The 14,037-nt window shown below is 38.2% G+C and overlaps 1 protein-coding gene across 1 annotated transcript; it reads left to right on the forward strand.

Moving 5' to 3' along the window:
• Positions 1-2,112: 2,112 nt before the first annotated feature.
• Positions 2,113-13,533, forward strand: tnnt3b (troponin T type 3b (skeletal, fast)). Its single transcript, XM_059513334.1, has 10 exons — positions 2,113-2,147; positions 2,252-2,262; positions 7,872-7,890; positions 8,046-8,091; positions 8,193-8,309; positions 9,254-9,445; positions 9,562-9,674; positions 9,794-9,884; positions 11,080-11,120; positions 13,165-13,533. Exons 1-10 carry the CDS (start codon positions 2,128-2,130, stop codon positions 13,199-13,201), a joined length of 687 nt encoding a protein of 228 aa, XP_059369317.1. The 5' UTR covers positions 2,113-2,127; the 3' UTR covers positions 13,202-13,533.
• The last annotated feature ends 504 nt before the right edge of the window (positions 13,534-14,037 follow it).

Here is a 14,037-nt window from a genome sequence, read left to right on the forward strand (position 1 = left end):
TGCATTTAGTAATTTATTTCTCATTACATGTGTAAAGTTTTACAAATAAACAAATTAACATTTTTTTTTATAAATGATATACAATAACACAAGAAGACTCTAGCCAGTGGCCAAATACGAGCTGCTTTATTTTACATAGAGCTGGTGGCCACATGGGGGCAGATATGTTGAGATCACATGACCAGCCAAATAATCCTGGCTTAATTTCAGTCTGCCCCAAAATTGGAAATTGTGGCTGACTGTTAATAGCCCGTTTCTACAACGGCTTAAATTTGAAACTTTCATTTTTGCATGACGCTGCATCGTGCACAACATAAAACCCAAACCTAGACAGAATCGCTATTATAGACAACAACATGGGTTTGTACAAATAATCATCCACCTTAACATGGAAAAAGAACACAGCTAATTTAAATTGAACATGTATTGTATAATCAGTCCATAATGGCACTTTTTAGTTTGTAATGTCTACCCTGTGCCCTGCTCCCAACAGCATCCACAAAGACATTGTGTGCCCCTCTGTTAACCACAGCCAGATTTCTAAAAGATCCTCAGACCCTTAGCATGCTCTCCTTCTTAACTTGGGTTTATTTTTGCTTGCCTTGTGCTATGACAGATATAGCGACTGGGGTGCCTCAGCTTTCCAAATCTGATCGTCCTTTCATCAAGCACATTCTGTGGATCTCCTTATGGTCCAGATTCCCTCCCCCCAACATTAGCTCCTCAGCCAATGAGACTCCTTAGAAGATCAAATATCAGTATAAGTTAAGGACTTAAGAAGTTTCAAGGTTTGCAGAGCCTTACAGCCAGTCTTCGCCATCAAGACACTCTCTTCTTTCGGCTTTTCTGAGGTAAGAGTTTAAAGGTTTGGTATCTTCAAAAAAGTAAAGACAAGGCTGGGCTAGGTCTGAGCGGACACTTCTTTCTTTCTGCTCACAGCTGACAGCGCTTTACTCTTTTAAAGGTTTTTGGTATTTGATATTTTTTCCTCTCTCACATGTTGTAGTAAATAATTGTTGTAAATGATGAACTTGATGTATGCTAACAGATTTCACCTCAGTTGACAGCCTTGGATCATTTAAGGGTGGGTGCAGGCACTTCTGTAAATGGTTCTGTCTCAGTATGGCACTTTGTAGATAACACACCAAGGCCAACGCAATGCAATTTAGGATTTACACTGTTGGCTTCTTCTTTGTCCTATCCTGTAGATCACCACTAATGATAGCAAAGACAATAGCGTCTTAGCAAAGAACAGCTGACAACAGATAATGGCACAAACAGGGTGGTCGCATTAGATCAATGCTCTAATGATTTCTCAAACACGGACTAGATAGTTGTCCTTTTGACACTAATAAAATAGATGTCATAATTGTATATTATATTGGGTCTATTTTTATGTTGCATTCACTTTTTGATTCATGTCAGAATAGAAATACGTAAATATTCTGGCATTCTTTCCTTTAATGGCTCATAATAATGTAAGCAGACAGTCATGCCCACATAAGGCAGGGCTGACAGGACCAGAGCCTCACTGTCAAACGAGAGAGAGAGAGAGCTGATGCTGGGAAATCTGATCATGTGTTAATCTCCAAACGCTTCTGCAGCTGTGCTGGAGATATGAGTCACAGCATGCACACACACATTTCTCAAGCTATATTAGTAAGGACATCTGTTAGATGCAATAGTAGTTATAGTTAAGATCATTATATTTATTTTATCACCATAAAGCTTACAGCATATAAACCAATTGACATTATTTGATATAAAGCACAACATTTGGCTAATTTGTGTTCAAGATTTATTTGTGAGGAAATAGTCTTAAATTTGGCCCTAACGGCTGTAGACAAACCTGTGGACTCACATTTGTTTTCCATTTTGCTCTGCTTTGAGCATTTATCATTTCCTTGAAGTAATGAAGTCAGACAGACAGTAAAGCCATTTGCACAACTGGATGAAAGGATGACATAAAATGTTACGAGTTACCTAAAATATTTAGCAGGTTGAGGTGCCTTTCACACCTGTCAAGTCAGTGATTAACCCTGTCACAGTTGTACAAAATAAAGTCTAGAGAACAATTACAAACATTCTCGCTGTCTGCTTTGTATAGGTCTACAGTTCCCTGTCATCATGTCCGACACAGAGGATGTGTAAGTATTCTGATGTTTGATGTAATAGAATATATATTTATATATATTCATGCTCTTTGGTCAAGACAAAGTAATGATAAATCTTCTTCTCTCTCTTCAATCAGTGGGGTTGAGGGTAAGTACTAAATTTGAATTCTTCATATTTTTATTTATTTACTTATTATTATTATTATTGCAGTTAAAGTAAAAATGCATATGCCTTAGCCAGGATTTTCAAGTCTGTCATATCCAGAGATGGGCAGTATTTAATTAAATGTATTTAAAATATGTATTTAATTACTTTTGATCGAGTATTTTGTCATTTATACTTTTCTAGAGAACAAAATATCAAATGTAATTTGTAATAAAATAATTTAAGAGACAGTATTTTGAATTTGAAATTCTTAAAATACTTAATCAAGTAGGTCACTTTATTCTCAGATAATACAATATCTTTCTGCGCCTGTCTTAATAGTACTGCCAATTATAGCCTAGCAGAGTTTTTGGCTAGATACAAGTGAATCATATGACATCCTGTTGGATCCATAGGCAGATTCTTAAACAACTAGTTCATCCAGAATTCTGTTGTTAATTACTCACACTTGTGTAGTTCCACTCCTGTAAGACCTTTGTTCATCTTCGGAACATAAATGAAGATATTTTTGATGAAATCTGAGATACTATCAGATATTGCTCACTGAATGTAATTACAGGACAGAAAGAAAAGCTGTGCTTCTCTACAACTTTGCTTGCTAGCTGACAAGTGAGCTAGGTTAAGGTAGCTACTTGCTTCTATGGACAAAATGAATTTTTTAAAGGGGCTTGATGAAAGAATTTGCCAATGTGGGAACAGTATGTAACAAAACTTTAAGAAATTAGAGCCTGTAGACTCATTTTTATGTGAAGGACACAGTTTTGCTGGGAAAATCCAAGGGAATCTATCATAACAGTGTCATTTTAATGAACCTCATCTGTCCATATGATGTCGGTGGATCACATTGGCCATCGCTCGCTCGCAAGAGCATGAGCAATAAGTTGTTGGCCACAACTCATTTAATGGCCACTGGTGTCGCTAATAACAAGGGTTTTTGAATTCTACAAAGAGCCATTTAACAGCTTAATGTCAGCATTTTTATTTATATAGTATTTGGTATTTTAAAATAAATACATTTGATGAGCAAGTAATTGTACTTTGTAATAAAATATTTTTGATGTATTTGTGCCCATCTCTGGTCATATGCACATTTGTCCACTAGATATCTGTTTCCATTTTATTGTAAATGTTATGTTTATGTATTTTTTCAGTCAGCATCAGTGTTTTCTTGGTATGTCAGCAGTTACCTTGATTACAGTGTATTTAGAAACAGTGAGAGCCTTGATGATATTTTTTTGCAGGTTTGGCTTTTTTCTATTTAGCATTAAAAAATCATTAATACAAAAACACATATTTCAAATAGAAATATTTATCCATTGCAAGAGGGGTGCCCTGAATTTGCCTGTAGTGACTGATATTGTGCCACCTGCTTTCTGGCAGCTGCTTCGTGAATCCTGAATCTCATCCCAGCATACTGCCTTCTGCCACTGCCACAGAGAGCTATTTTAAGACATGTCAAACGCATGCAGTGGCTGAAGGCAGTATTAATGATGCTCATGTTACTGGTGTTCTCTGAAGTGAATGCTCATGTTAGGCTAGAAAGGCCAGAGGTCAGACCAAATTATTCATTTACAGGAATTCCTATTACAAATTTACAACTTTCCATATAGAATGTGATCAGTCTGTACTGAACTAAGGAGCACTGACTCCACAGAACACCACCAACAAATGAAAGGCTCGGCATGCATTTAATATATGATGCAATTAATATAAAATAAATAAATAAAAAGCATTTTGTAATTTTTCTATTCCTTTACTGCTTTCTTTTCTGGCATATGAAGAGTTCGAAGAAGGAGGTAAAAAAATAAACAAACAAATAATTTAACACCACAACTACAACCAAACCAACCATGAGGATTTGAAAATTAACTAGTCTTTCAGTGTACTAATTCAACAAAATGTCCCCTTATTCGTTTTAAACTGCCTGACATTGCTGACACTGTCCGTAGTAAGTTGTAACTAAATCAAATAAAAAAAGAATTAACAGAAAGCAGAAAATGATTTGCTCAACTAATTTTGGTCTGATTCAAGAATCTTTCAAATGTCAACCTTTTCACTTAACTCATCATAAGATTAACTAAAACCATAATCATAGTAATCAAATTCATGGCAGGAGATCTAACCAGAGCTACCCAGCATGTGCTGCCCCCTACAGCTTGAAGGGTGCCATGACCTTTGAAGACCTTTTGAGTAGAACACATAAAGCAGATTGGAATATTCCATTATCTGGAGGCTTGAAGTTCTAAATTGTGTGGCTGCTGAAAAGGTCTTTGAAATAATCTGTTGTTTTGATTCATTGGCTGTGTTTTTGAGATGTTAGTTTGTGGATTTTATCTGTGCATAAGTTGTGAAATTTATTCTAGTTTATTTTCCTATCAAACACAAACTAGTTGGAGATGACTTTAGATCGTTAGAATAGATGGCTTTGGCAAACAGGGAAACGCAAAGTCATTTCTTGTGGGTATTTTATTTGGCATGTGGTATCCGGGTGTCTCATCATTTTATAACAGGTTCTCCCGCTATGTGCATCCTCTCAGCCACCTGTCCAGTTTTATACATTTCAAACATGAATCTTTCTCTGTCTTTCTCACTTTAACTAATACATAATCTCCCATTTCTGAATGCTCCCTCCTCTGCAATGCATTAACTGTTGATAACCTTCCTTCCCTCGGTTGCTTGCTGCATGTACTATTAGCTGAAGAGGTAGTAGAGGTAGAGGTAGCCCCAGAGGCAGCTCCTGAACCGGAGCCTGAGCCTGAGCAAGAACCAGTGCCAGAGCCAGAGCCAGAGCCAGAGCCAGAAAAACAGCCAGAACCAGAGCCAGAGCCAGAACCAGAACCAGAGCCAATACCAGAGGTGCATGAGGAAGGTATGTGGCATGAATATTCATTCATCCTTCCCATTTCCCCCAAAACAACTAAAAACAGGCAGCACACCTCATCTGCTACTTGAAAATGAGCCACATTAATGTAGTTCCCCAGTAGTACCCTTGCCCCCAACCCCAAAAAAAACTTTAACCACTACTGGCGGTACCTCCTCTTCGTTCAGGCCCACCATGAGATTGGTGTGGTACTACCAAATGTTGACAGAGTTTAGATCCATTCCATTTCAGTCCCTTGTGGTTCATTTGAATTTTGTTTTGCTGAATTGGACAATTTCCACCCTTTATGAACAAGGAATATTTTCCAATTCAAATTCACTTGCAGACCAGGGGAGTGAGCTGGATCGATCAAGCTCTGTCAGACATGGCGCTCGCCACACCTAAAATGCAACTCTCTTTAGGGTGGATGCAGAAGGCCTGCAGTGTTGGGAAACAAATAGTAGCTTAGCCATCAAAACAGTGTAGCATTTTCAGTTATCAGATTCTGAAAAAGTCAATAATTAAACACTTTCCACTTTCTTTATTATCATGTCATTTTGGAAAGTCCCAGTAATTCAGACTGGTCTTGTAAATTCAGATTCAGTAAATGATAAAAAAAAAAAAAACATGCACATTGTAGCTACAGTATACTAAATACTGCTGGTCTTCCCCATTTTTTTTCTTCTGTTCAAGGTTAATTCTATTACACTAATTAAGTTCATTATTGTTTTGTGCAGAATATTTATGTATATTGATTGTAAAAATAAATCATAGAATCTGATATGATTTCATTTATGTATTTTTTAAAAATATGCAAACCCCTTAAATTGCTTCAGTGTACTTTCTTTTAGAAGATGAACTTTTGTATATCAGGACGGCAGTAGCTTGGCAAACAACAGTTTCAAAGTAGCTTCCCAACACTAGAGGCCTGAGCTGATAATAAATCACATTACAGATCCTGCTCTTTCCAATTACAGTGCAGCAATGATGCTTATCAGACTTATCAGTCACTGAATGTCAATGCTTATCAGTCACTGAAAACTCTGCACTTTCCTACATTCAGAACTGTCTCTGAGTTGCCGCCAGCATAACGCTACTCTAGGCTGCATCTTGAAGAAAAATCTATTCTGTTGCCTGTGTTATAATAATTCTGCAACAAATGCAACTGCTTCAGTTGCTATGCTGTTTCATTATATTCATGCAATGAATATTAAATGGTCAATAAATGGTCAGTATATTCAAAATAATTTTCAAAGGGACAAAAGGGGCTATAATATGTTGTTATACTTATTCTTTCTAATTTCCCTGGTTAGACACTGGAAAGGCTCTCTTTGGCACACTGAGATATAGTTAAACATTAAATAATAAATGACTAAAATGATGACTAAAATGTTTATTCTAAAAGCAAAATTCTGAAAGTGTCAAACAAGATGGCATCCATTATTAAGATGTTTTTGTCCACTTTGAAATACCCGTCAATGTTTTATTTTAATATGTATGCTAATATAGATTTTTCATCAGTATAAATGTTGTTATTTAGCTTATGTTCTTTTAATGACTTGCTCATTTTGAGGTGTCCCACTGAAATGTATTTATCTGAACATTATTGTGAATTTTGTGTAATTCATTGATTTCTGTCAATGAATCCTGATATAAGTTGGCACCTCAATCTGAGCTTCTGCTTAGCTGAAGTCTGCATCTGAGCACGCGGCCCTGCTTAGGGCAGCAAAAAGCACACAAAGCAACATTAATGTTCTCTATTTTACTCTTGCTTTCAACGCTTCATGCATGCAGAGGCCTATGAAGAGGAAGGTATGTTTGTCATTTTCTTGTATTTATCATTTCTGATTAGAAAGACGGCATGGGGGAGGGGTTAATGCCTGCAAGGAACACAGTGAAATCAGGTCCAAAACCTTACAACATAAGATTCTGAATGGGGAGACACAGTGAACTGGCCTGAAGTGTCAGTTGAAACTGGCACTGGTTTACCTTAAGTCAATAACAAGGGTGAAAGAATATGAAATGCTGACATTGCTCTGTGCTTTGCTTCTTTTTGCATGAATGTGCTACACCAGTTGAAGAAGAAGAACAAGATGGTATTTTTAATTCCCTTCTGGAAAATGTCTGGTCTGGATGTGGCTTTTTGCTTGTGTTTTTGGTGTGAAGGTCAAGCCAAATAGTTATGAAACATTGCAATGGCTCTAACATCTCATCTAGGTCACCTGCAGGTCTAGTCAGAGGTCCAAAGTGACCAAGGATATGTAACAAACTCAGATTTAGATGCTTTAAATCAAAAGAGATGGGAAAATGAATGAAGGATAAAAAGAAAAACAAATTCCACAAGGCTTTGTTGTTATGTTAATTCTTGGAAGAGTGAGAATGGTCCACTTGCCAGGAGTTGTGTCTGTTTATACTCATGTACTTATAAGCACCTCGTGATCTGAATACTTATGCAGTGATTATATTTGTTTCACAACTTTCAAACTAACCCAGTTTATTAACATTACTGAAACCACTGAATTAATATGTGTAATTTACTTTGTAAACATACTTTCAGAAGTTACATCATTCTTAAAGCTCAGGTAATATAAACCAGCACTGAGTTGTTACTAAGAGTAACTCCATGTTCATGGATATGGCTAACAGAATTCCCACTGATTGTTGACTGAGTTTGTTTTAAACTCTCTAACCATGTTACATATCCCTCTCCTTTTTTATTTTTTCATAACAGAGGAGAAGCCCAAGTTCAAGTAAGTGGAATTGACCAATAAGCACTTTTTATAGCTGAGAAGCCAATTTCTATGTTGCGACGAAACACAGCATGCTCTGAGTTTCACTGAGGAGCTTGGGAAGATTGAGATACACAGAATCCCACTTAAACACATTTTGCTTTAATTTCCATCAGACCAAGTGCACCAAAGATACCTGATGGGGAAAAGGTTGACTTTGATGTAAGCAAGTTCTTCACTGTTTACATTGTGTTATAGTGTTACGTATTGAACAGTGTAAGAATACATGTTTGAGGTATTGATATTTATGTGTGCGCAAACAGGACATCCAGAAGAAGCGCCAAAACAAGGACCTTGTTGAGCTGCAGGCCCTGATTGATGCCCACTTTGAGCACAGGAAGAAGGAAGAGGAAGAGCTCATTGCCCTGAAAGACAGAATTGTGAGTGTCAGCCATCCGTACATTATCGCTCTTAATAGACGGATACTCAACAAAAAAATAAATATGTGGACATTAAACATTTGAGTTGACATTTTTTTTTATAATCTTACCTGTATCTTAACTTAAAGGTGCTGTATGTAGGATTGTCACCGAGTGGCTGAACATAACTGACTTTAGCATTGTTTTTCAGATAAACAAGTATGTTAACTTGGCATTTTTCTTAAATATCTACAAACATGCTTTAGTAGAGTCAAAAACTTACATACAGCACCTTTAAAATTTCTTCTAAGAAAAAACAATTAGCCAATCAACAAGACAATCACTGCAACAATATTTCAGTAATAATAATACTCACAAGTGCTAATTTTCACTACAATCAATAACTGAGAAGCAAGATGGGCCAGTTTCATTTATAAGAAAAGAGACCGAGCTCACAGTGTGACGCGAGAGATTCTCGTGCCAGATTCCTACAGATTCCTATGTCCACACTTAGAAGTGTATTTTTATAAACTGAGTTTTTAAACAAATCTATGTCCACATGAAAACCCAAATGCATGCTATGAAGCACTATCAAGAGCATGCCAAGCCAACAGGTGGCAATGTTGTAATCTCAACCGTAAAACCATGTTGGCCAATCAGAAGCCTGAAAAAGTATCCAGTAGGCGGAGAAAACAGTGAATGCTCCCACAAGAGGGTCTGGTTTCGTTGTCTACATGATAACACTGCAACCGCAGTTTTTGAAAATTTTCACCCTGGCAGGAGTTTTCAAAAATGTGGGTTTCAGTGACCTGGTGCTGCGTCTGCATGTGGATATATTTATAAAACAAAAAATATTAAAATAAGACTGGCTTAGATGAGCAGAATGATACAGCATTCAGAATCGAATATTCCAAAGCGCAGTGTATCAGGATATTATTATGGACAAATGTATTGTGTGTGTGCAGGAGAAACGTAGGTCTGAGAGGGCAGAGCAGCAGAGGATCCGTGCTGAGAAGGACAAGGAGCGTCAGGCAAGACGTGAGGAAGAGAGGCTGAGGAAGGAGGAGGCTGATGCTAAGAAGAGGGCAGATGAAGATGCCAAGAAGAAGTCTGCCCTGTCTAGCATGGGCTCCCAGTACAGCAGCCACCTGCAGAAGGTTTTTCTAGCAAACCCAACTCTGATTCTGTCAATCATCACTCGAAGTACAGTACTGTATATGATTGTGAAATGTGAATAGGCCTAAGTGTTTCGTTTGCATATTGCTTAAAATAGGCTGATTCAAAGAGGGGAGGTAAGAAGCAAACTGAAAGAGAGAAGAAGAAGAAGATTCTGGCAGACAGACGCAAGCCTCTGAACGTTGACCATCTGAATGAGGACAAGCTGAGGTCAGCACCAATCTGACAACTTTAAGCCTACAGTCAATGAGGCTGAAAGAAAAACACCTTGTTCTGACAAAACAGAGTTTGTGTTCTAAATGTGTTCTGGTATATATGTGTGTTTACAGGGAGAAAGCTAAAGAGCTGTGGGACTGGATGTACCAACTGGAAGCTGAGAAGTTTGAGCACATAGAGAAACTCAAGAGGCAGAAGTATGAGGTGAGGGAGCTGACTAATTTACAATTTACACAATACACCATCTATAAACTTCTTTTACCTTTTGTTTCATCACAGCCTACATTTATTTTACAAGGAGAGATCCTCTACTTTGTCAACTGCACCCTGGACACATTATAACCTAAAGGGATAGTTGACTTATAAATGGAAATCTGTTACAAAAAGAGATGTTAGACAAAATGGCCATCTCAATCACCATCAATTTACACAGTATGTAAAAAAAGAAAAGAAAAAAGCATTAAAGTCAGTGTTGTCTGAGACGCACATTCTGCCCTCCACAGAAGAAAGTCAGACATATATGTTTGGAATAACATGATGATGAGTAAATGACGACTTTCATTTTTTGGTGAACTGCCTGTTCAGTTAACAAGCATTATGTTAAAACACAGTTTATGTACAACTATAATATTTGTCCACCCAACTGGATTCAGCTGGCCAAAAAGAAAGTCAATGCCCTGTTAATTATTAATACAACATTTAGTTCGGGTCCTCAAATTTTATTGTGTTTCTGCATTAGTGGCGGGGATTTTTCAGTGACTCTTTCTGCAGGTTACATCGATAAGGCTGTTGGTGGTGACAAGTCTTTTTAAATCATTTATTCAACCCATTCGTTCAAGAAAGCGGATTCATTCAGAAACAAAACATCACTATTGTATAGTGCTTGGATGGACATGATGGTTGATTCTGCTTTGGCTTAAAAGATTAAAGATGTGGTCACACCTCTTTATTCCACATGATCTATTGTCAAAAGCATAGTGATGTATGAAGCAAAGAATTCTCACACAGAATTCACCTTAAATCCAATAGCTTTCTGTTGGTCAGTGCGGTGAATTTGAGTGACCAAATTGAACCCGCTGCGAAATTCCTGATCATGTGGATTCGTTGTTGACTACATTTCATGAAACAGTAATTGTGACCACCCCTTAAGTAACTGGAAATATTGTCTAAAATGTAAGTAACTTAATATTTATTTATTGAAATATTGTATAAAAGCAATAGTGCATTCCCTCATTTGCATAATGAAACCACTAAGACAGCTAGGCATTAAAAGAACATGAACAAATTCACAATGGCACATATATGTATAGCAGGTCTGAGTGTGTCTGAACAGGTGATTCAGATTGTGTGTGTGTGTGTGTGGTATTTCGGGTCTCAGATTTGTTCTGGTGTTCTGCAGGTTACTACCCTGCGTATGAGAGTGGAGGAGCTCAGTAAATAGTGAGTAACTGGAACTGTAGGAAGTTAAGGATTTGGTCAGCAACAGGGACATGACGGCATGATCTGCATGCATGAGACTCTCTGGTGTCCACGGCTTCTGGGAAACAGGTCGATTCAGACCACAGGTGAAAGGTTGAATGTACTGTCACTCCTAAAAAGAATCTATGGTGAGAGTCTTCATAACAAGTTGATCTCTTTCACACAAGAAGCTAAACCAAACAGTAGATGTTTAAAGGAAGTTAGTCAGCTTCTGAGCTTACATATTCCGAGATGTTTCTCCTGCAGGTAAGTGTGTGTGATTGTTTAAGCTCAATACCATCTTGCTGAGGGATTCTCCACTAAGGCACAAAACACTCATGCCTGTGACATGCCCACACAATGCTGCTTTATACCAGCTCCTGGCATCTGCTGAGGTCCTGAGCATCAATCCAGAATGATTTGTGTGTGTTTGTCAGCACTCAATGCTAGAGGACAGCTGTCACAATCCAGGATCCTGTGGTTAAGGTATGATCTGGCAGCTTTAAAAAACGCTCATGTGTTGTTTTCAGGTCATCTCTCTCAGAAACCGCATTGATGAATTGCAGAAGCAGTGAGTAGCTCCTTGCCACCACACACAGCACACGGATGGACTGAGTACTGGCCTTCTGCCTTTACGCTAATATTTCCATCTAACTTCACTCTAATATTATTCTATAATCATTTTCACACCCCATGAAAACTCTCAAAGAAACTGTCACACAAAAGCTGCCAGTCAAATTGGATAAAAAGTCGGATATCTGTCATTGGCAGCAAGACTTTACAAAACATGTCCTAAAACTTGATATAGGGTTGTAGTTTTGAAGCTGTTGTAGAGGTGGTAAGTATTTGGGACATTTTTGTAGCATAGTGACAGACTTACTGAAGCGTGAAGCCTTTGAGAGGGAGTTTCTGCAGAGTTGTATGAGTTCCATCCACCCTGATCTGACAGTGAACCCTCTTTATAGTTTGCTCATACAAGCTCCCCTCTACGTTTACATGCACTCAAGTTTGATTTCAGTCAGACTAAAGTAATTATTCATCTGTTTTAAATGTCATGTAAACGCTTTAGTCTGACTTAAATCATGCCAGTCTGGTTTTTACGTTGAACTATCCAGATAATGACTTGTACAGAAATCGAACTACAGTTTACAGTCTATATTATAGGTCAGTGTTTCTGCCAGGTTTCGACACGCCACTTCCCACGACACAACCCTGCAACTCAAGTATCATGAAGAATTCTGGGTTTCCCCAGTTGTAAATACAACATTGCTTGGTCATTCATGTGTTTGAATTTCATAATTGCGAAATTTCTGACTCCACTTGGCACATGAATCCTTCAAATATTCGCTAACGCATTGTGTCACATATACTTGGAAAGACAGATGAAGATTGTAGCTCGATTACAACGGTGCATGTAAACATACTTGATTTCTGAATTGATTTACATACAATGAAAAATAAAGCTAACTCTTTTATTGCCAAACATGCGATATGTAGCGTGGCCTAAGTGGCACTATAAAGCACTATTCACTATTCCCGATCTGGTTTATTTTTCATTGGTGCCAGCAAATCTGAACTGTGATGAATGTGTTTGATATACATGCGGTAATTAGTGGTAAAAATGTGATGTGTATCAGCTGCTGCTGTGATAAACATTTAAGACTAAGACAGGCCTGTTTAACAAACTGACAGAGCTCAGAGAAAGAGCGGTAAGTCCTGCTTGGAGTGAATGCGATTTCATTTCCATGTGCATGACAGACTTTGTGTGGACACAGTAAATGAGAGGAACATCCTGCAGGACTGGACTGAGAAAACTGGGAAACAATTTGGTGTGCTCGTAGTCACATTATGTAGTAGTCACATAGGCTGTTGTGCTTAGGATTTAAGAACTCAAAATCTGAGGATTGACAATTAAAAAAAACAAACTAACGGATCCCTGTCCTGTATGGTGTTCTTGTCACTCTTCTACTAGCAGGTCAGTAAAGGTCAGTGCCACTAACTTGCTCTCTCTTTGTCTGCTATTCAGCTCCAAGAAGGGCGCCGCTGCTCGCCGCAGAAAGTAAGCGTTCATGGAGAAATCTACGCTCGTGGTCAAGACATGCCTGCTCCCTGTGTCTCCGAGCTCTGCCTTCAATCACCAGGCATCTCTGATCCCACCCACCTTTTGCAGTTTACCAGAGGCTGTCAAAGGCGATCTTCCTCACCCTGCGTGACATTAACACTGTCCGGTCTTAGCAGTAGTTGCAGTAGGAACTCCCTGCCCCCCCCCCCCCCCTCCCCCGCTGTGTCTTTTGGTTCCCACCTTCCGTTTTTGTAAATAATATTTGGCTCGCCAGCTTTATCTGTTGCATCTGGCAGTTCAATAAAGTTATTCTTCAAGACTGATAAACTAGAACTGAGCATGTGTCCTGATTGTACTGAGATACAAATCTGATGCTAAAACATTAAGTCGAACTGAATATGAACCTTATAATCCTAGCTGACATGTTCACGATGAATCTAGAAACTTTTACAATTCGAAACGTAAACTAGTACAAGCCATTTTTATGCAAACGAACAGACTAAGGCAGAGAACATTTCAAGAACCACATGATCAGTCCTGTCATCTTGAGAACTACAGAGGGGGGCCTGCATTTCTCTAACTCACAATGGGCCCCATGATTTGGATGCCCTGATCATACGTATTCATGTTTGAATACCAGTGATGATATGCCATCCACCCAAAAATAATTATTCTTATCTGTAAATGGATCTAAATGTCTTAATGCAAAGTTACATTTTTCTAAATCTTGGTTCTTGACCGTTTTTAAGCCAATGAGTTGAATATACCATGTATTACACTGAAGCTTGAACAAAAATGACAGCAGTGATTGGCTGATAACACCACATGAAGGGAAGC

Source organism: Carassius carassius, chromosome 2, assembly GCF_963082965.1.
Source record: "Carassius carassius chromosome 2, fCarCar2.1, whole genome shotgun sequence".
NCBI classification, from domain to species: domain Eukaryota; kingdom Metazoa; phylum Chordata; class Actinopteri; order Cypriniformes; family Cyprinidae; genus Carassius; species Carassius carassius.

What these genes read in the sequence shown, in the direction of transcription:
- tnnt3b (XM_059513334.1), top strand. Translation starts at nt 2,128, where the DNA reads ATGTCCGACACAGAGGATGT. An exon ending in ACAGCAGCCACCTGCAGAAG is followed by an intron (nt 9,446 to 9,561) that starts GTTTTTCTAGCA and finishes TGCTTAAAATAG; the next exon opens with GCTGATTCAAAGAGGGGAGG. An exon ending in CTGAATGAGGACAAGCTGAG is followed by an intron (nt 9,675 to 9,793) that starts GTCAGCACCAAT and finishes GTGTGTTTACAG; the next exon opens with GGAGAAAGCTAAAGAGCTGT.